General features: G+C 39.0%; 1 protein-coding gene across 6 annotated transcripts in view; it reads left to right on the top strand.

The window, feature by feature from the left end:
- The window catches only part of stxbp5b (syntaxin binding protein 5b (tomosyn)), a 59,634-nt gene that overhangs the window by 26,027 nt on the left and 10,587 nt on the right, over positions 1-23,020 (top strand). Inside the window, exons 16-26 of one of the 6 annotated variants that reach the window (XM_077238785.1) lie at positions 2,890-3,077; positions 7,394-7,519; positions 8,017-8,168; positions 9,249-9,332; positions 9,518-9,580; positions 10,691-10,747; positions 10,831-10,878; positions 11,773-11,817; positions 13,898-14,137; positions 14,972-15,329; positions 15,419-15,584. In XM_077238785.1, coding sequence (XP_077094900.1) covers positions 2,890-3,077; positions 7,394-7,519; positions 8,017-8,168; positions 9,249-9,332; positions 9,518-9,580; positions 10,691-10,747; positions 10,831-10,878; positions 11,773-11,817; positions 13,898-14,137; positions 14,972-15,329; positions 15,419-15,584 — 1,527 coding nt within the window. The remainder of the gene's footprint in view (positions 1-2,889; positions 3,078-7,393; positions 7,520-8,016; positions 8,169-9,248; positions 9,333-9,517; positions 9,581-10,690; positions 10,748-10,830; positions 10,879-11,772; positions 11,818-13,897; positions 14,138-14,971; positions 15,330-15,418; positions 15,585-23,020) is intronic. The other 5 variants (XM_077238786.1, XM_077238787.1, XM_077238789.1 and 2 more) reach the window with 5 other exon arrangements.

The following is a 23,020-nucleotide window of genomic DNA, read 5'->3' as shown; positions in this document are numbered from 1 at the left end:
GCCTTCTGGACAGCAGTCAGGTCGGCAGTCTTACCCATGATTGCGGTTTTGAGTAATGAAACAGGCTGGGAGTTTTTAAAAGCCTCAGGAATCTTTTGCAGGTATTTAGAGTTAATTAGTTGATTCAGGCCCCGTCCACACTACTGCGTTTTCGTTTAAAAACGGAGACCTTTTGCTACGTTTGCACCTCCCGTCCACACTAAAACGGGAAAAACGAAGACCCAAAACGGAGAAGTTTAGAAACGCTGCAGCTCCGTTTTTCGTTTTGAATCTCCGGAGGGCGTTTTAGTGTAGACGGGACAAAACGGAGGACTTTAGAAACGATGACGTAGAAGGTCACGCTCGGCTCTATGATTGGGTGTCATCACCCATGACGTATCCTTCCCTGATTCGTCAGCCACCCATCACATGTCCCGTCACCGGAAGAAAACAAACAAAAACATCCTGGACTACGTAGCTGATGTTAGTGAGTGCAACATGGATAACGAATTACAAGCGTTACTGACTTTGATGTCTTTGTTAGCAGCTGTTGTGCAAGCAAATTCTGCATTTTACAATGCTATAACTGCCTACATGCGCCGGAGGCAAACTATTATTCGAGCGATCTATGACAATTCCCGTGTGCAGCGGCGGTCCATGAAAAGAAATCTCTGGTCTTCGACATTTTCTAATCTTTGCAGAGGTAGCTAACGTTACTTGCTTCCTCATCAAATCTGAGGAATAGTCCATCCGTTTCGTTTTAATGTGGACGGAGATCAATTCTAATACGCAGCTAAAACGCTGGTGTGGACGGAGATCGTTTTCGTTTTAATTCTCCGTTTTTAAACGAAAACGCAGTAGTGTGGACGGGGCCTCAGATGATTAGGTTAATTGCTCGTTTAGAGACCCTTTTCATGATATGCAAATTTTTTGAGATAGGAATTTTGGGTTTTCATGAGCTGTATGCCAAAATCATCAGTATTAAAACAATAAAAGACCTGAAATATTTCAGTTGGTGTGCAATGAATCTAAAATATATGAAAGTTTCATTTTTATCATTACATTATGGAAAATAATGAACTTTATCACAATATGCTAATTTTTTGTATATATATATTTTTTTTTATTATTTTTTTTTTTTAAATTTATTAAAACATTTTAATAATGTAAGCAAATATATAGTCATTTGACAAAACAAGACAAGACCAGACAAAACAATCAAAAATACCCCAATGAGATAATGCTAATATATTTAGTATTTCTAGATATACACGACCAGTCAAAAGTTTTGGATCAGTAAGATTTTGAATGTTTTTACTGCTCATCAAGGCTGCATTTATTTGATTAAAAAAACAGCTATTTTAAATAACTATTTTCTATTATAATATATTTTAAAATGTAATTTATTCCTGTGATAAAAGCTGAATTATAAAAGGATATTTCCGGTCCTTGATTCTGATTGGTTGAGTCGCGTTCAAGGCCGTTGTAAATTACTCAACAAACATCCACCTGTGACCGCATTACATTAGTGTTACTGCACAACTGCGTTTGTGATTCTTTGTTGCTGCATGTGTTGCTTGGCAACCTCTTCGGAACTTCATTGCTTGGCGGAGGAATACATGTGTTATAACGTTATATTTTTTTGTTGCTGGTGTTTATTTTATGAATAAAATAAATATTAAAATGAATATTTTAATGAGTTACCATTTTTATAAAAGCAATAAGCCCCTTGAAGCTGTGTTTTAAAGCTAAGGGGGTTTTAGGCACTTTGCTCTGCGTTGTGCCTAACAGCGCCCCTAAATTTTCTGTAAATCAAGGCTTCAATGGGCTTATTGCTTTATTTTCAGCATCATAACTCCTGTCTTCAGTGACACATGTTCCTTCAGAAATCATTGTAATATGCGCATTTCATGCTCAAAAAAACATTCATTATTATTATCAATGTTGAAATTTTTTTTTGACAATTTGAAATGTTGTGTACAATTTCTTTCAGGATTCTTTGATGAATATAAAGTTCAAAAGAACAGCATTTATTTGAAATAGAATCTTTTGTAATATTATAAATGTCTTTACTGTAACTTTTGATCAATTTAAATCATCCTTGAATCCCTTGACAAATAAAAGTATTGATTTCTTTTATTTCTTTCCCCCAAAAATAAAATACAAATTCTTACTGACCCCAAACTTTTGAACGGTAGTGTTTAATGTTACAAAAGCTTTCTATTTCAGATAAATGCTGTTCTTTTGAACTTTATATCCATTAAAGAATCATGAAATAAAAATGTAAATAACTGTTTTCAACATTGATAAATAATAATGAGAAATGTTTCTTGAGCATCAAATCAGCAAATTAGAATGATTTCTGAAGGATCATGTGACACTGAAGACTGGAGTAATAATGCAGAAAAATCAGCTTTGATCACAGGAATAAATTACACTTTACTATATATTCACATAGAAGACAGCTGTTTTATATTGTAATAATATTTCACAATATTATATATATATATATATATATATATATATATATACATATATATTTTATTTTGTATATTTAATCAAATAAATGCGGCCTTGGTGAGCAGAAGAGACTTCTTTTAAAAACATAAAAAATCGTACCGATCCAAAAACTTTTGACTGGTAGTGTATAATTAATGTCCATATCATTAATTTTAGTACATTTCTGTAGTTTATTTTGAGGACAGTCAGATTTGTGGAAAATTCTAAAATATTACACAATGTGCATAGATATTTTTGTGTTAATGGATAAAATCTGTGTACTTTTCTGTCTAAATAAATGAAAAAAAAAATAAAATCGAAATCTGTATATCCGTTTATAGACATATGGATCTATGCATATGTTTATATAAATCTGTGTGCAGAGTTAATGAGAGTTTTTCTGGTGTGTAGCTGCTGGAGGTGCGTATGCAGTGTGAACTGAATGAAGTGGAGTCTCCTGAGGGCGGAGGAGAGCAGGCGTCTGCCGTTTCCACCCCAGGAACATCATCCAGCCCTCAGACCAGCCTGCCTCAGTCCCACCCCTCCACCAGCAGCAACAACTCCTCCGATGGCCTGCGAGACAACGTGCCCTGTCTCAAGTACAATCAGTTTCACATTTACCCGCCCCTAAACGGCATGTCAAAACAACAAAACAAAACTTAGAGGGATAGTTCACCCAAAAATGAAAATTACCCCATGATTTACTCACCCTCAAGTCATCCTAGGTGTTTATGACATTCTTCTTTCAGATGAATACAATCGGAATTATATATTACAGGGTTCCCACGGGTCCTTGAAATCCTTGAAAGTTTGTGAATCTGAAATATTTTTTTCAAAACGTTGCCATAACTTCACGCGCGCACAAAACTACTACGATGGTACCTCAACGTTTAACAGACACACCGTGAAACATTGCAAAAACAGGCTGAAACCACTGAAACGTGATGCCTGGAAAATGCAAGTTTCAAGATATTTGTAACGTTTTATAATGATCTGCATTATGTTGTGATGATATGTTTTAAGTGCTTACACCGAACCGAAATATGTTCAGTATATAGACCTATTCGGACGGTAATGGTTACTCATGGGGTTGTAAGGTATTTTCATCATTTACAGTGGTTGGTCTGTGATTTTATTGCCGTCCGAATCCATAATATCAGTGTTTTTCTCCCACCACCCGCGTAAATTTTTTTTTTTTTTTTTTTATGAACTCCAAGGTCGTGTGGAGGATTAATTGCCATCCGAATCCACATCTCGAGTTTACAAGAAGAGATCACTTAAAAATAGGCACTATTTAAATCCTTTTTGATCTCTGCCGATCACCATATGTACGATAACTGTTGAGCTAAACTGCTGGAATGCTGGAAAGTATTTACAAGAAATATAAGAAATGCAAGAATATAAGAATATTTCGAATATGGCATACGCGCGTCTAGCTTCCTATTTTTCTAAGCTTCCTATTTTTATAAATGAGAATTAAATAATTAAATAATACATTATTTTATTAAATAAAATACAAATTTATTCGTCTTATTCCAAGCATATTACATTTTATGTACAGCAGACAGTCATGTGACTGACCACGTTCGTGTGTTCGTGGACTTATAAAACTCACTCTTCCACGTCTATAAATCGCCATCCGAATGGATGAGTTTTATCACTGAGGTGCCATGCATAATGCAAATTTATTTTTACAGACGTCCACAACACATGAGAAGCAATTAACGTCCGAATAGGGCTTGTACATTGTTTTCAATATACATAAAACATTTGTGATAATCTGTTGCCCAAATATTTTATGTAATGTTGAATTGCTTTGCTTGTTAAAGGCACACTATGCAGGATTTCTGTTTTTATCAAACAGCGACCCCTAGAGTCGCTGTTGAGTACTGTTGAGTAACGTTACTGTCGTAAATACCACTCACGCAGAGCGTATCTGCACTCACGGCCTATCATGTGCGTACAAAATTACCACTACTAAGTTAGTTTTATGAAAGTAGGAATCTGTTGCTTGGGCGAAAAGCATGAGATTTACACATATAGGCTATGGGGTTCCATTTAGCTTTGGTTTGTAGCCTGTTAGCTTCTGCCCATAGTTAGCATCTACTAAACAGCAAAAATAATGACAAAGACATATGACTGTATACTAGGAGCAAAGAGTTCACTTACCAGTCTAATAATAAAGTTGAGAGAAGAGAATCGGTTTTACATCCAGCTTCTTCTTTCAACCTGCGCCAACGAGTAAACTCCTTTCCAAGATCGACTCTTGTTTTTCCTCGAGCACGATCCCCTCGCGATTTCTCTTTGTTGCCTCCGCAGACGCAGTTTTAAATTTTTTCCTTGCCTCAGCCATGGCCAGTTGTCGAGCAGGCGGAAAAATAGTAGCAAAAGCCTTAGGTCCATAAGTATGTCAGAGCCTGTGGTCACATGACGGTCGTAAAGCGAAACATTCTCCAGGTCACATGACCTGGCCAAAGACGGTGTACCTTCTCCAAACTTACATAGGCGGTATTTCAAGAGGACAGCCCCGCTCGGAGCATTGATGGTGTCGAGTAGGGCTGTCGCGATAACCGCAATATTGCAGTACCGCGCTACTGACAGGCCAACCGCAGAGGAATGCAAGTAACCGCAGCAACCGCGAACCGCGTTTTCTTTTTTCATAAGGCCACCCTTCGTAGTTCGTACCATGTGTATTGAATGTTAAATAAGTTAATAATGATAACAAGTCTGTTTATCATGGTGATTTGTACAGAGGATTCGTGGATTTGGACTTAACAGCCTAAACAGACAGTGAATGTGTTCGACTGAGCGCGTGCGATTACCTGCGTCTGTCTTTGAATTCAAGTCATGTATATTCGTGAAAAGGTTGCCATTTCCAAGGAAAGCGAAATATTTGTCGTAGGCTATCATCCTTTTAACGTGTACGGGTATTTACCATGAATAGCGTCAGCGCTGGTCAGCATTACAGAGCAGGAGGAAGCCGTGGGGGGAAAGCAGCGAGTCACGCATTGAATCAATGCCATTGGTCTCTATTAAGTGAAGCATTGCTTCTGCTTTGCCCAAGAGTGAAGCATTGCTGGCCAGCTGAGCCTTGAAAAGTGGAGCTCAAAGTTAAAAAATAATTAACACCTTGTTTCATTACATCTATCATTTACGGAATCAGCTTTTTTGAACGTTTTTGTTGAATGAACGGTTTAATGACTCACTCAAAGACAGTCCGTTGGCATAACAACTGCGCGCTGAGTGACAGTCTTTCAATGCGCAGAGACGCTGTTTAGTTTCAGTTACATTGGTTACATTGTTTTTATGTATGCTGACCACATCATAACACGTATTTATATAGCAACAAATAAATATAAATAAATAAATGGCGGTAAAACCGCATATCGCGCTATTGAGCCACTCAAAATTACCGAAAGGGAAATTCCTTCACCGCGACAGCCCTTGTGTCGAGCGATATATATTGGCCTGAGGAATAATTTAAAATAACTCATATGCGTCAACTCCTTTGGTCACAAAGTGCCTTTAAGATAATGTAAACCCATGCGGCATGAAAAACTTAAAAGCATATGCATATATCTTAAAGGTGCATTGTGTAATATTTAGGAGGATCTGTTGACAGAAATGCATTATCATATACAAAACTATATTTATTTAGAGGTGTATATAGACCTTACATAATGAACTATTGTTTTTATTAACATAGACTGAGCCGTTTCTATCTACACACACCACGGGTCCCCTTACATTGAAATACCAATTTTGCGCCACCATGTTTCTGTAGGAGCCCTAAACAGATAAACGCGTTTTGTCACTATGTTGTTCTTCGTGCAAAGAAGCTGCTAAAGTCAGCGAATAAAACACTGACACAATGATGAACAAGTAACAATAATATTCGCAATAACATATAATTTTACTTAATAATTAAGTAAACAATCTCTTAATTTATCTTTGTCTCAGACAACCATAACTTCTGTTGGTTGCAATTCGCAACCTCACCACTAGATGCCGCTAAACATTACACAGTGCACCTTTAAAACTTCTGGTAACATGAGCCTAAGCTCTTTTCAATAAAATCCATGCAAAAGTTAATATACCGAATATTCTTCAGTTTTATGCAAAACAGAAATACGACAAATATAATATCAGATCTCTGTCATATGGCCAAAAAAAAAGCTTTTTTGCATAGTACTTTGACACAACTAACTGTAACAATGTATCTTACAAGGTAACACGATGTAACTTTGCTCTCACTTGTCCCTACATTAAGTCCTTGAATTTGAGGGTATTGGACCTGGAAAGTCCTTGAAAGGTCCTTGAATTTGAAGTTAACCAAGGTGTGGGAACCCCGATATAAAAAAATGACCTAGCTCTTCCTAGCTTTATAATGGCAGTGAATGGCCGTTTCTGTTTTGAAGTCTCATGCATCTATCCATCATAAAAGAGCTCCGCATGGCTCTGGGGGGGTTAATAAAGGCCTTCTGAAGCAAAGCAATGAGTTAGTGTAAGAAAAAAATACATATTTAACACGTTACAAAGTTAAATTCTAGCTTCCGTATTCGTTTGGCCGGAAGCTAGTTATTTTAGGTCATAAAGTTTTAAATACGAATATTTTTCTTACACAAGCACACCGATTCGCTTCATTTTTTTTTATAACTCCGATTGTATTCGTCTGAAAGAAGAATGTCACATACACCTAGGATGACTTGAGGATCAGTAAATCATGGGATAAGTTTCATTTTTGGGTGAACTATCCCTTTAATATGGCCTTTCCAACAACGTTTACTATGATGTGAATCAGATTTATTTATTTATTTTGCTCAAATGTCTGTCTGTGAGAAAGAGCCTTATGAATGACATGGTCTGTGTTTATATTAGAATATAGTTAATTGTGTCCTTTGTTCTATTTGGTCAGAGTCAGGAGTTCTCCTCTCAAACAGTCTCCGGGTTACCAGGTGGATCTGCTCATTCAGCTGGTGTGGGTCAGCGGGGAGCCGCCACAACAGATCACCAGCGTGGCCGTCAACTCTGCATATGGCCTGTAGGTCCACGAAACGACAACACCAACTCATTTACTGCACCTATGATGTGTTTACTGAGCAATTAAAAATGCTTTCCTTCCACAACAGCTGTTCATTATCTTTCAGACAAGTTTTATGCGTCATGATCCATCAAATTTTAGCCTAGCAGGCATGTAAATTACTTGAATAATTGTTCTTAATTATGATAATTAAATATTATTTAGTGGAATTTGAAATGCACAAATGTAACTGGCCACAAAAATGGCCATTCACAAAAATGTTTCTTGAGCAGCACATCAGCATTTTAGAATGATTTCTGAAGGATGATGTGACACTAAAGACTGTAATGATGCTGAAAATTCAGCTTTGCCATTACAGGAATAATTCACAATTTAAAATAAATTTTCGATTAATCATATGCAGCCTTGGTGAGCAGATGAGACTTTCAAACGCATAAAAAAATCTTAATGATTCCAAACTTTTGACACGTAGTGTATATCTGTCATGTGTTTTACAGAGTTGCATTTGGCAATGGTAACGGACTTGCAGTGGTTGATTACCTTCAGAAAACACTTCTTCTCAACATTAGCACAGCCGAGTTGTACGGCTCAACAGATCCTCACCACAGGCAGCCACGCTCACCCCGCAAAGCCAGACAGCCTTCGGCAGGTAAACAAAAGTCTTCATACTAATAATCATAACCTCTGCATGTTGTCAGTCTATGTGTATCACTTTCTCTCTGATATAGTAAAGCACATGCTCACTATGAGCAGTGTCAATATACGAACCATGATGCTCCTGCAGGTGGTCATCTCTGGTCGAGGAACCATTTGCTCCTGATCTTAGAAAATCATTCAATCCATATGCTCAAAAAACAGGAGCGCCGATGTTTGTTCTTTTCTCTCCCTTGTCTTTGCATGTTCTTTGAGTTGTTCACTCATCTGAGTTTCAGTCTTTGAAATACACAGATGCCAACAGACTGAATTTATGGCCCATGTGATATTTTACATTATTGTTAGCGATGATTTAATACCGAAAATCTGACCAATACCAATTATAAGTAGTGTTTGATAAAGCAATTTTTGATTATGTAACAGTTATCGCTATTGCTATTGTTATACGCTTATTTCACGCAGCCGTTATTTTGAAATCGAAAGCGAGGCTCCGATGGGAAGAACCCCGGAAGTAAAGATAAACAACAATGCCTTGGACTACCAACCTGAAGCTGCTGCCGCGATTTACACTATTGGATGTTAATATCCAATATAGGATATGTAGATATAGTTCGTTCCTGCTTATTTTTTTACTTTCTGAAAATAAAAAATTATAATTCAATTTCACTGTATATAGTCTAAAGTATGAAAGAAATGTATGTACATTTTTAGAATAACTAATTTCTACACTAAACACAACAATACGCCATCGCATTCGCGACTCTCCTATGATTAAAGGCGACACTTCCGGTTTTCTTCCCACCGGAGCCTCGCTTTCGATTTCAAAATAACGGCTGCGTGAAATAAGCGTATTTCTCATACTTGGGGTTATTGTGGTTTGAATTGTATGAACTGGCATATTTTTTGACCTCACTCATTTATTGAAAATAATAAAGTAGAACAAATGCGTCTAAACTGTCCCGAATTCAGTCTCTGGAATCTATGAGTTCAAAGGCCTTTCAGCTGTTCATTTGATTTTGTGTCATTGTTTTGTCTCACCCTTTCAATATTCGTCTCTCTCTGTGGTTTTATAAAGACACTCAGCATAAGAAGTCTTGCATGTCCGGCCTCTCTAACTTTTATTCTGAATCTGTGAAAAAGCTTCATTCTTCTTACCTCAGTAAGTCACATGGCACTCATCAAAGGTCTTGTCCTTCTCTTTATATCTGTCTGCATTCTTCTTTTTGTCGTTGTTTAACACTATAGTATATTTTTTTACGTTTATTTATTAGTTTTAAGTGTTATATGATGTTTCCTGTATAAGTCCATCTGGCTGTTTGGTTTAGACGTGTTTGTTTTCAACAGGTTTTTGTGATGGTAATGATGCATCAGCCACCCCAGAGGAGAGATGTAAATCACCAACTTCAGGTAAAGATGCCCTCATTATATGACAGGATTTACTTGTATATGAAGAGCATGAATTAACGGTAGTTTTATAATGAGTAAATTGACAGACCTTTAAAGGAACAGTTGACTCAAAAAATGAAGCTTTTGTCATGATTTACTCGCCCTTGTGTTGTTCCAAGGACGTGTTTCTTTCTTTTGTGAAAAATAAAAGGAGACCTTAGGCAGAAAGTGTTTGTTTTTGATAAATCACCACCCACTTTAATTTTATACTGCCAAGCTCCAAAAAACATGTTCTTTTTGTCAAAACCCTTTATCCCTGAAGCATGTTTTATTATATACACTGTATATTGTGCTGGTTTAACCCTGTCTGAAAGATTTTTTTTTAACCAAGTTAAACCAAATTGTAGAGTTTTTAGCAAAAACAGATTTTAAAAACCTGATATTAGATCTTCTTTACATTTTTCTCACCAAGAAAATGGCCACAGAAGCTGGCATGACGTACAACAACAAACAAACAAATCAAGCTCCAAAAATGAAAAAATACTAAAATCTGTCTATATTTCAAGTCTTTTGACTCCATACAAAATCTGAGATTAATAGACCAAAATTTTAGACCATATGTCATTCATTTTCCTATTACGTAAGATTTACTTTCACTGAATTTGAAAAGTGCAGCTTGCATCTATAGGATTAGATCAACATGAGGGTGAGTTTATGAAAGACAAAATGTTTGTGTGGACTGTGCCTTTTAAAGTGAAAATGTAATTTCCCAAAAAGTCCCCTGCCAGCATGGCTTGAACCAGCTGGTGGTCCTGCCAAGCTCATGCGTATCCTCTGGAAGTTCCTTTTAGTGAGGCAGAAATTACACACTGCAACTTAAAGACAGACATATTGACAAACACTGCAATGCCAGAGCATTGGATGTTGAAGCTCCATTATAGTTGAAAAGTCTTTAGCACAGCGAAAAATTAAAACAATTCTGCAAGCGTCGTCAGAATTCAAGTCAGGTGTGCTGACTAAGGAAATTTCATTTACAAGGAATTCGACTTTGATATGCAGATAGTTGCCAAAAGTTACATAAGACCCCATTGGCTGTATCACATTATTATGCAGACTGTGTTGTTGCTATAGGCTCCGGTTCACCATGCAATTCTGATGAAGACAGCAAACACAAGTTCATTGACAAGGGTACAGTACAGTTACACACCCATTTTCTTTCTTAGAAAAGCCTTTATTTTCTTTGATTTGGTTCTTTTCAACACATTTTCCAGTGATGTCCAAAAGCAAGCGGATATCCAAGACTGTTGCCAATGACTTTGGTACTGTATAATGTTCATATTATGGCAGTCTGGGTCTCTCAGTTTCCGTGCTAATGGGCTCTTGTGCACTAACCAAATGAACTAACCAAACAAATTAAAATGGGTTTGCTTAAGTGCATAGTAGAGCTGAACTTGAGCTTTGTGTATCTGTTGCTTGGTGGTTAAGGGCGGCAAAAAATGGTGGACCAGTTCGACTTTTTACAATGTCAACATTCTTATTGCACATAATATCCTTATGTTACTCTAAGGAGAAAATATTTGCTTGATTTTTTTTTTTCCCACCTGAAATGGATTGTAAATGCTGCACATGTTGACTTTAAACTGTTTTAGGATTTAAAATGTTTTATTCTCATAATATCAAAATTGAATCTCCTGCAGGAATGCTTTTTTCTAACCTTGTTTAACATTACAGGCTTTTACTCTGCTCTGCTGCGTTTCAAGGGTAAAAGTACATCCGGCAATGGAAATGACGTTAGACTTTTAACAAATCTCTGATTTTTAATCGTATGTTTACTCACAGATTTCTACTGAACATCTGAATCATATATCTACATATGGGCAATTACACACACACACACACACACAATGTCAGAGAGAAATAAGGCTCATGGTGTTCTGACTCTGGATCGGTGCTGGTTTCATTGCCACTAATCTCAATGCAATTTTCTGGGCATGATCAATTTGCTGCGTAACATACTAAATAAACAAATGTCTCTTTTTAAGGCTGCTGATGTGCTCATGGCTGCTCTGTAGCTTTATTCTACACCATGATCCTCCTGCTTATTTCTGTCCTCTTTAACCTGTTGATTCATCTTTATTTAATTTAGTAACAATGATTTCCCAGATATGAACGGCTTTGATTTTATGTTCAGAACAATGTTTTCTTTTTTCCAGCTAAGATATCCCGGAAAATTAACATGATTGCTGATCAGAAAGATGGTAAGCGTTTGTTCTCTCACTTTAGTTTCTAGGAGTAGCTGTACATCTTCTGCAGGTGATCATTGTCTTCCACGCTTATGTAAAGTGGGCGTTATTTTAAGCAGCACTTAGTCATATTTTAAGTCATCAGATTCAAATAAAGTAGCACAGTAAAGATAACATGTATATGAATGCATTAATGAGAGGGTGATTGCGTGTTAAATAAAATCTACCTGGCACCGTCTCTCTTCTAATAGTGAAGCTGTAAGTTTCTAAGAAAGATACTAAGAAATATATACTATAACTTTTCAGTTTCTAAGCTATTTGATTGAGAAATCTCAGAACAGTGTTGACAATACATTTCTGTACTACTGAATGATTCGGTGTGCGTGTGATTTGCGCGTGAGGTGTGAGCTACTGTCTGTCTGTGTGTGCGTTACAATGCAGCAGCACAGTTAGAACAGCGATTAACTTACATGTACAATAAGCTGTTTAAAACATGCGTTCACCCGTTCAATTTTGAGCATCCAGATGGTATAATCAAACCATATCTTGTGGCACGCTCTCAGAGTATACATTTATTTGTCATTTTTAACTGTTGGAAACGGAGCGTAAAAGTGGACTTCAAAGATTTCTTCTCCTGTTGCGCCGTCTATAGGCCATGATCAGCGACTAGTCGAGGTCAAGCTTAAAGCATCATCGCAGAGCATTAAAGTCAACTAGTCGACTAGTCTGTGCAACCCCTAGTGTCTTCCTATATTATCTAAATTATTACAATCAGTAGTCTACAAAGACTATCTGGTCTGGTTTATAGCTTATTCTGGCCTAGAACTGCCTACTTAGACAGTAAAGGTCTGAAAATGAACCAGTTGCAGTTTTGTTTTTAAGGTTGAGTTTGAATAAATCTATAATAGCTGTCAATACTATAATAAATGCAGTCATTTTTGCAGGCAATAAACAATTTTTAAATCGTACGTGATTTCTGAGGTACTCCATGTATTGTAGACCTATAATATAGGTCTATATAGATTGTAGACTTGCATGCATGAATGTTGGTACAAATGTGTTTAGGTGCAATTTATACATGAGCTAGCTAGTTAAACTTTACGCTTACTGTTCTGCGTGTAGAAAGAAGGGTACGCCGTCACTGCTCTCTCCCTGTTAAAAAGAGTTGTGTGAAGAAAATTTCAACTTGAGTGAAAATTCTTTCATCATCCCGAAACAAAACAGATTATGGGTTTTGACCTCATAATACTGTTCACATTTGCTGTGTAATCCTTCAATTCCTAATGATGTGATCGTAGCACATTTTATATTTTTCAGCTGGTAGTCTACAATCATCAGACCAGCAATAATCCGTGTCGTATTAACTTCTCTGTCTTTGTTTAGCTAGTGACTTTTATGAGCTGTTATTGTGTGATTTACTAACCAATTACAGACATTTTACAGGTGAATCTTACAGACCAATAAGCTTCATCAAGAGTCATGTTTCACTGCAAATTCAAAAGAAGAAAATATTATGAATTCATGACTAAATATTCATATGACTTCATATTCTAAAGTTAGAATATATTCATTACAACAAACTCTGCTGTTATGTATAATTATTTGTATTAATACTTATTATATTCGTAATTTCGAAATCAAAAATTCTTTCCATTTTGGGATGAAACATGAGCCAGTCCTGTTCTTGTCAGTTTTGGTGAGATTCATTGCTCTTGGAATTTGCATTTATACTAAAAAATACTGTTATAGGTTTGCCAGAAATATATCTGAATGCATCTGATTGTCTGAGAGTCAAATTAAACCACAAAACAATGCTCTGTAGTTGGTGACTGCTTGTTTTGTGGAAATGTGTGATTTCATTGCAGTGGTTTGTGTCCAGTACCTGTATGTTTTACTCATTCCTCACTACATATAACTGAAATGTAAAGTTTATATTAATGCTGCACATAAAACACATATTATAAGAATATCATCAATATACTGAATGAACTGCTTTTGGTTTCAGGTGTCCTGAGGTGGTTCAGACTTGATTTTACTTGTTAGCGTCATGTTAATTGTCCACTTCTGTTGTCTTTTTGTCCCTGATGGTTCTCAGATGCCAGGGACAACTCTTTCAGCCGCTCGCGCAGCTCCAGTGTGACCAGCATTGACAGAGAGTCACGTGAGGTCGTTTCCTCCTTATACTTTTGTGACTCCCTTTCCAAGAAGAGTGAGACGTTGGCAGTGCCCAGCCTGTGGGTGGGCACCTCATTGGGCGGCATGATGGCCATCACCCTCACTGTACCCTCCACGCCAGAGCAGAGGATGCAACAGCCTGTGGGCGTCTCTTTCTATGGTAAGACTTGCTTTACATCTGTATGTAAAAAATCTTTTTTCTTCAATTTTCTGTCTTCTATTAAAAAAGGATGTCTAATTAATTTACTTTATACACATTTTAACAATTTCATGTTTATTAAACTTTTAATAATAGGGCCCTATGAATTTTTTCCCCCCTGAAAATCTGTGTTTGTTTTTAGGTTATTTTAATTCTGTATTTTTGATTTAATAAAAAAAAGTTTTAATTTTTTTTTATCAAAAGCAGTGGTAACTCAAATTAATTCATAAAACTTACATAAAATGTAAACAAATACATTTTCTGCAAAACAAATTGCTGCACAACAGAGGTTTATCGTTTAAACTAAAACATGGAATGAAAAATGTAGATATTCCTTAAAAAAAACAATGTTTTAATAAACTGTATTATTATTATTGTTGTTAGTATTGGTTAAACCAAGTTTATATTTTAGCAGTTTGTAGAGAAGACCTTCGAGTTTATGTGTGTATCTTGCGATAGTTTTATCAAATGAAATGGTGAAAACGTGTAGTAGACAAAACTGCACTAATTCACACAGAGAGACAGAGAAACATACAGACTTACCGGTAATATTTAAATAGCAGTCATTTTGCACTTTAATATTCACAGACACTAGTCCATTCTGTGATTTGATTAAGTTTACAGTCTTACTTCTGATTTATTCATCCAAATTTACCAAATTCCGTGACATTCCACGTTATACTGTAAATTCCATTTTTATGACTATTCTGAAATTCCATCAGCTTTTTTCGCATAGTGAAAATCACTATTGATGGAAAAAGACACTTTTTGGTTCGCTGCTTTCTGCCATCACAGGTTCAGTAGTGCGCTTGAAAGGAGGCATTATGTGCATGGCCCAGCTGGATAGCAGCGGGACCCTTCTGCCTCATGTTTATGAGCCCTGGTATGAGCCTAACGCCCCTGAGGAAGAGAGAGAACCGCCACGGAGACGACGGCCCACCTCTCCTCCTTCATCTCAGGAGAACCAGGACTGTCAGTACGTTGTGGTTTGCTCAGAGAAACAGGCTAAAGTGGTGGCGCTGCCCTCCCAAAACTGCATCTACGAGCACAACATCACTGAGGCCTCCTTCGTGCTTAGAGCTGATGTGGTGACGATGACCTCCGGGGTCGGCTTGGCCTGTTTCTGTGCCAATGGCCACATCATGACCCTCAGGTAATGTAAAAGACCTTACATTCAATGCCACTGAATATTCTTTTCATCTTTGTTTTTTCTTCCTAAACCTGTAAACAATCTGTTTTCAGTTTGCCCAGCCTGCGGCCACTGCTGGATGTGAACTACCTTCCTCTGACGGACATGAGGATAGCCAGAACCTTCTGTTTCTCAAACCAAGGCCAGGCCCTGTACCTCACATCGCCCACGGAGATCCAAAGAATCACCTATAGCCAGGAAACCTGTGATAACCTGCAGGTCAGAATGTGCCCATTATTGTTTTATGTGTGCAGGATGTTGTATGCCCTATTAAAATCCCTTGCATTGTATACATGGAAAGTGATTTTTAGCGACAACATTAACCTTTTAATTCAGACTATGGCTTAGGGCTGCACAATTAATCGAATTTCTAATCGCGATTACGATTACGGATGCCACGATTACGTAATCGTTCAAAGCCGCGATTACAAAAGAAAATCCACTCTGCGTGTGTGTGTTTAGAGCATAATTATGTTATGAGAGGTGAATCACGACTACTTCAGAAAACCCAGCACAATATGACATACCAGGCAGTGACGTAAGTGTACGCTGAAATAAAAAGTCTTTCACCTCAGAAAAACGGACTTTACTGTCCTGTCAGCCGTTATACTGTGCTCGAAGCGCGCACTCTTCAATTGCCCGCGCAAATTCGGCGGCGCGCGCTGTGGATCGCTTCACTGTATAAAGTGCAAAAGAAACTATGTGCATGCAACGTCGTTACAATGTCAATTATTAAGTCACGAAATAAAAGTACAATACCAATAAATCACGTGTTAGCTGAGAAGGATTTGCATGCAGGTATGATTTTCGTTCTATTCACCAGGAGCTGTTTCATTAACAGTTCTTGTTAGTGTTGTGTAGCCTATTTACCATGGTAACTGTCGTTTCCATAACCCAAAAATGCAACTTTATTTTCAGTTTGTGTTATTTTTTATATTATTAAATGACTGTGTTGGCTCATATCAACATTGTATTAACAAAAACTAGTTTGGGACTGCTATTTAATTGCTTTAGTATAGTCCTAATGTTTTTCTAGTCTTTACTATGAGTCATTCTTACAATTTATGTGTATGTTAAGTAAAGGGCAAGTTATGTGTACTACATGCATAAAATAACCAAACTGAAAGGCAAGTATGGAGCTAATAATATGACAAAATGATTTGAATTTGAATTGTGTAAATTTGAATTATTTGCAAGTGTAATCTAACAAAATTGAATTTTAGGTGGTAGTTTAAATAGTTCTGAATTTGATTTTTTTAAACGAATTTTGAAGATTTGAAATTTAACAAATTTAAACGTTTTTATGGCTGAATTTTATAGACATGTATTTTCAAACAGCTAGTTTTTTTGTTCTGAATTCTTATACTGCAAATATTCAGTTTAAAAAAATTCAGATTCAAGTTTTCAAGATGAAGAAATTCGGAACTTCAAATTCAGTTTTCTAAAATTCAATCTCAAAAATTCAAACTCAAAAATTCAGATCTTACAGAAAGTAGGTCACAGGTCATCCACAGGGAAGAGTAGATGATCTCAGAAAAATCGAACAGAGCATTTTGGCCAATATATTCGCCTGCCTCTCGTCCTTACACAAGGTGTTTTTGAACAAAATCGTATCCCCAGTCAGTGGAAGCCAGAACGCAACGCCCAATATGTCAATATTCACCATTTAATGAACGCGTTTCAACTGGCTTACAGCTACTAGATACTCCGACTGATGCATGATCAAATAGACATGCATTCCGCGTCATCTTGTCTTATTTGCTCTTTTTGCCCGTGATGGAGCGCGTCTCGTGGCTCTTACTAAGCGTCACCAGCCACAAGATCTCTCACTGTTTTCATCTACCAGACACTCGGATTGATACATGAGAGCACACAAACAGTGCAATCCTGCTCTTATTTACCTTTATGTCATCTTATCTTATATTTTATTCGCTCTTTTTGCCCGTGATGGAGCGCGTCTCGTGACTCTTACTAAGCGTCACACCAGCCACAATCTCTCACTGTTTTCATCTACCAGACACTCGGATTGATACACAAAAACACACAAACAGTGCAATCCTGCTCTTTTACCCTTTTGTCATCGTATCTTATTATTTTATTCGCTCTTTTTGCCCTTGATAGAGCGCGTCTCGTGACTCTTACTAAGCGTCACACCAGCCACAATCTCTCACTGTTTGCATCTACCAGACACTCGGATTCATACATGAGACCACACAAACAGTGCAATCCTGCTCTTATTTACCTATTTGACATCTTATCTTATTTTTTATTAGCTCCTTTGTCCCGTCATATGGAGCGCGTCTCGTGGCGCTCCCAGAGTCACCCCCCTCCGTCCCCCACTCAACTCAGCCCAGCTTACTGACCTCTACTTCCCTCTTGCTGCTGAGACCTAACCACAATCTCACAATCTCTCCGCAACCCAACCATACGCGCCAACCCGTTTGACTAAGGCTGTCGAGCCCCACTGGTGCGTTAATATGCAGTTTCAGTGGCAACGGTTCCGTATGGCATACCACCTACCGCAAATCACAATATCTGCCCAGCCACCCGTCATTCACGCAATATACAGAGGAACGTAATGACTGTAAATACTATACAACCTCTACAAATAAACCAACAGTGCTGCTGAGACCTACCCACAATATCACAATCTCTCCGCAACCCAACCATACGCGCCAACCCGTTTGACTAAGGCTGTCGAGCCCCACTGGTGCGTTAATATGCAGTTTCAGTGGCAACGGTTCCGTATGGCATACCACCTACCGCAAAACACAATATCTGCCCAACATCCTGTCATTCACGCAACATACACAGGAACGTAATGACTGTAAATACTATACAACCTATACAAATAAACCAACACCCTTCAAGTTTTCAAGAATTCTACGAAACCGTAGCATGGCGGCCTGTACTGAGCCAGCTAGAATCTTTCCGTCTCAACCACAGCCAGTTGCTGCTCCTTTCTGCTGCTTCAGATAAGTTCTTTAGTGTGCGACGCAACTCTTGACCACTGAATCCGATGTCTCTGAGGAACCGGGTTGTAGAGTGTGCCACAAAACCTCGACAACCCACTTCCACTGGATAAACCTGGACTCTCCATCCTCGCTGTTCTGCTTCAGTGGCCAGATGAGCATACCGCAATTTCTTCCTCTCATATGCCTCATCTACCGCATCCTCCCATGGCACTGTTAACTCTATCAGTTGAACAATGCGTGCTGATCCAGACCACAAAACAATATCTGGTCGTAGGTTAGTGGTGGCAATCTCAGGTGGAAAGCCGTTGATCAAGATCAGCCAGCATCTTCCAGTCCCTAGCAGCTTCCAGTTGTCCTGGGCGAGAATTGGTGTTTGCACCTTTTCTTGGTGGTTGCTCGCCTGGGCGGAGGAATATTGTCTTCTGCGTGTAATGTTTTGCTAGAACAGGCGGCAACTTATTGGTCATACTACGCTTGCCTTCCAATGCTAAAGCCAAACATCGCAATACTTGGTCATGGCGCCAAGTAAACCGACCTTGGCTAAGAGCCACCTTACATCCTGTCAAAATGTGCCTTAATGTGGCAGGTGATGAACACAAAGGACAAGAGGGATCCTCTCCTACCCAGAGGTTTAGGTTCTGCGGTGATGGGAGAACATCATATGTTGACCTAATAAGGAAACTGATCCTACTCTCTTCCATTGACCAAAGGTCTTGCCAGCCCATTTTTCGTTGTTCCACACTCTCCCATCTCATCCACTCTCCCTGCTTGGACTGGGAAATGGCCTTTATACATCTCATCCTCTCCTCCTGCTTTCACACCTCGTTGACTACCAGCTTCCTCCTTTGAGCTGGGCCTGCCTTGTGCCATTTAGGAGGAGCTAAACTGAGCCCAAAACCCCCTCTTCCATGCTGTACCTGTCCCACGATATCCCCAATTTGAAGGTCAGCCTTTGCCTCTACTACAGATTTCTTTGCTGACCACTTTCTACCAGTTTTTACCACAGGGGCTGGCTCCCTTACACATTTGTCGCGTGACTCTGCTAAAGTAATTTCCAGTCTGACCTTGGCACACTTAAACTCCTCGGTTAAAGCAGAGACTGGCAGCTGCAGTACTCCTTTACTATAAAGTCCCACTCTGCTGAGGCAGCGTGGAACTCCCAACCATTTCCTGATGTATGAACTTATTAACGCTTCCAGCTTATCCACCGTTGACAAAGAAACCTCGTACACAGTCAGTGGCCACAGCAACCTTGGCAGTAGACCAAACTGAAAGCACCAGAGTTTTAGTTTGCCTGGTAGAGCACAGCTGTTTATGCTCTTCAACCGTTCCACTGCTTGTCGTCTAACTTCTCCCACTCGAACTGTGTCCTTTAGATCCCCATCGTACCATCTCCCTAGACTCTTCACTGGCTTCTGAGAAACTGTTGGTATTGCCTCACCATTAATGAAGAATATTTTATCTACTACCTTGCCTTTAACTATTGAGATGCTCCTTGATTTAGAGGGCTTAAATTGCATTCGTGCCCATTCAATCTGTTAACTTCCCCAATAACCGATTAGTGCAGGCTACCGTTGTAGTCATGGTTGTCATGTCATCCATGTATGCTCTGATTGGTGGTAGTCGCATCCCAGAAGCCAAGCGCTCTCCTCCTACTACCCATTTTGATGCCCTAATGATTACTTCCATTGCCATGGTAAAAGCCAGTGGAGAAATGGTGCATCCTGCCATTATTCCAACCTCTAAGCATTGCCATGTAGTGCTGAATTCTGGAGTTGATAAACTAAATTCCAAATCTCCAAAATAGGCTTTCACTAAATTTGCTATCGACATCGGTACCCTGAAAAAATCAAATGATGCCCAAAGAAGCTCATGTGGCACTGAACCATATGCATTAGCCAAATCCAGGAATGTCACGTGGAGCTCCTTCCTCTCCTTTCTAGCTGATTGTATTCGTTGCCAGATAACACTGATATGTTCTAAGCATCCTGAGAATCCTGGAATGCCCGCTTTTTGAACTGAAGTGTCAATGAAGCCATTCTTTAATAGGTAGGTTGACAATCTCTGAGCAATAATGCTGAAGAAAATTTTGCCTTCGACATGTAATAGTGAAATAGGGCGAAACTGACTGATGCTTGTAGCATCTTTTTCTTTGGGTATAAAGACTCCCCCTGCTCGGCGCCATGATCTAGGTACAACCTGCTTTTCCCAAGCCACTTTTATCAATTTCCACAGAATCCTTAGAACTCCTGAAGCACTCTTGTACACTCTGTACGGAACTCCATTAGGCCCTGGAGATGATGAAGCCCTGGCCTTTCTCACAACCTGCTCTATCTCTTTCCACTTAGGTGCACAGACCTCCATTTGGTATTCTGGTGGATTGACAGGTGGGATGTCTGACGGAATTGACATAGGCTCATGCCTTTTTGCATCTGTATGCGTTTCCTCCAAATATCTCTCTAGCTCAACCCTAGATGCTTTTAAAGTGCCATTCTTCTCACTGGTGAATAACTTCTTTATGAATTTGAATGGATCTTTATAGAAATTAGCCCTCGCACGTTCCTTCTTTTTGTAGCGTTTCCGTAGGCGCTCAGCTCTGCGTAATGTTGCAAGCTTATCTTTTATGGCCCTTTGTAAGAGATTGAGTCCCTCCTTCTGACTTTGTTCCGCTCTTTTCCATTGCTTCCTCAGCTGTCTCCTTTCTCTAACTAACCCTTCAATTTTCTGCTGCCGTCTAGACAATCCAGGAGTAGTTTGTACTTTTTCCTTCCTTTTTTCCACACCAAACCTCTCACTTCCATATGCGTAAATGATGTCCCCAAATTTATCCAGCTTCTTTTCAACTGTACCAGTTAATCTTTCCAATGCAAAGCATAGATCTGTGTTTACCGTGTCCCATGCAGTTTTCTCACTAGCTCTTGGCCATCTAACTCCAGGCCTATGCCCGTTGAGGTTCTTTTCTCTCTTATGCTGGTTAGTCTGACCGGGTTCACAAGAATCAATGTGTTCATCACTAACTGTGCAAACCCTCATCTCCTCTATGACAGGGGTGCTGATATCCTGCGAACTGTGGTTTGCTTCCTGTCGCTGGATTTCATTCGACTGACTTGACTGACTCCGTAAGAAGTACTGATCAATGCGAGGCCCTTGTCCCTTCTCCCTCAAGCATTTCATTTTCCCTTGATGAATCTTCAAACCCCTGACCGTTGTCGCCTTGCTCCAGCCACAGACACAAGCTTGGAGTTCAATGGCTTTGCTAACTGCTGAACCTGAACTAGTCTTTTGTGAAGTACTCTCCATACTCATATCCGTTTCCATTCCAAAGTCGTTAACCATGTTGTCCACCATTGAGTCATCTTCCGCCCCTGCTCTCGCAGACTCTAGGGGTATTTTCCTCTTTAATTTTTCAGAAGCCTTGGGCGGGTGTCTCCAGCATCCTGTAAACACAGAGCTGGATACTGCCGACAAGGGTAGCTAACCCTTACCAGCCCCATTGGGGTCTCTTTCCTCCTGTCAGCTGTCTCTCCAGGCTGTCACAAGGTCTTTCCCTTGTTGCCAGCAGCACTATTCACCGCAGTCACTGGACGTATCCAGATCTTCATGATTTCCTTTACACGAGAGTAGATGTTAAAAACTTCATGCTGATTTGTACTCGGCTTTCGCCAAGATAAGCACCAACTAAGACGTAGCTTTACAGTAACCTATGCTTCTCCATCCATTTACGCTTCTTTCCATCTGGTGACGTGAATCTCCTTCTGTCTGGTGTTAATAGTGTATTTGCGCGTCAGCACACACATGGCTGCAACCACAGTGCGGTCCCCCCATAACAACCCTCTGGATTCAGCGGAGTAGGGAACATCTCTAGGGTCTTCAAGTGGGCACCTTCCGTCCTCAGTGTTTCGTCGACTAGCCCACGACACCTCAAGAGGGCTCGACAGTGACAGTGACAGTGACTACAGCGCCTGATGCTCCGATTGACATATTCTGAAGGAGAATGTTTTTGACCACTCCATTAAGTTTTGTTTTGTATAAAGCATTTCCTTGAAGTGAATTTCGTTTTGTATAAATTGTATCTTAATTTTAATCAATGTTTGATCAACCAATTTCCTGGATTTAATAAATATAGCAGACATAGGCCTATAACAATAAAATCATGACATTTTTGCATTGCACGTTCCTCACATGCATGATAAATATATCTAGAAAGGTAGAAATGTCTAGCCTAGTTTTAAACAAAACAATTCAAAACGAAAATAAATAGGTTACTCTCAGATTATGTAATCCGTATGAAATGAGCATTTCTAATCTCGGCGCGTTCACTACTGCGAAGATGGGGAGTCCAACTTCATCTTTGTAGCCAACACTGCCACAGAAAACACTTTATGGATGGGTGGAGGTGGTGGTTGTGTCACCCCGTGCCAGCCACACGCTCCCTAAAGAACCTATCTTCTTATTAATTACTCGATAGCTGAAGCTAAGAAAATGTTGAGTTGCATCAGGTAGCCTAAATTGGTTGCAGAAAATTTTCATTATTTGAAATCAGCTACCCCCACTCGAGAGTGAATACATGTAGCCTAACTACTTAAAAGGGTACTTAAACAATATTTCATAAACCACAATGTGATTTTTAAATATTCAGTTTACTCACTTGACTTTGGCATGTTCTGTGACAGACAGTTT

This window comes from Siphateles boraxobius, unplaced genomic scaffold (assembly GCF_051911475.1).
Source record: "Siphateles boraxobius isolate OS27281-9 unplaced genomic scaffold, OSU_SipBor_1 22, whole genome shotgun sequence".
Classification (NCBI taxonomy): Eukaryota; Metazoa; Chordata; class Actinopteri; order Cypriniformes; family Leuciscidae; genus Siphateles; species Siphateles boraxobius.
Note: the sequence above shows the minus strand (reverse complement) of the source record. Positions and strands in the feature narration are given on the sequence as shown.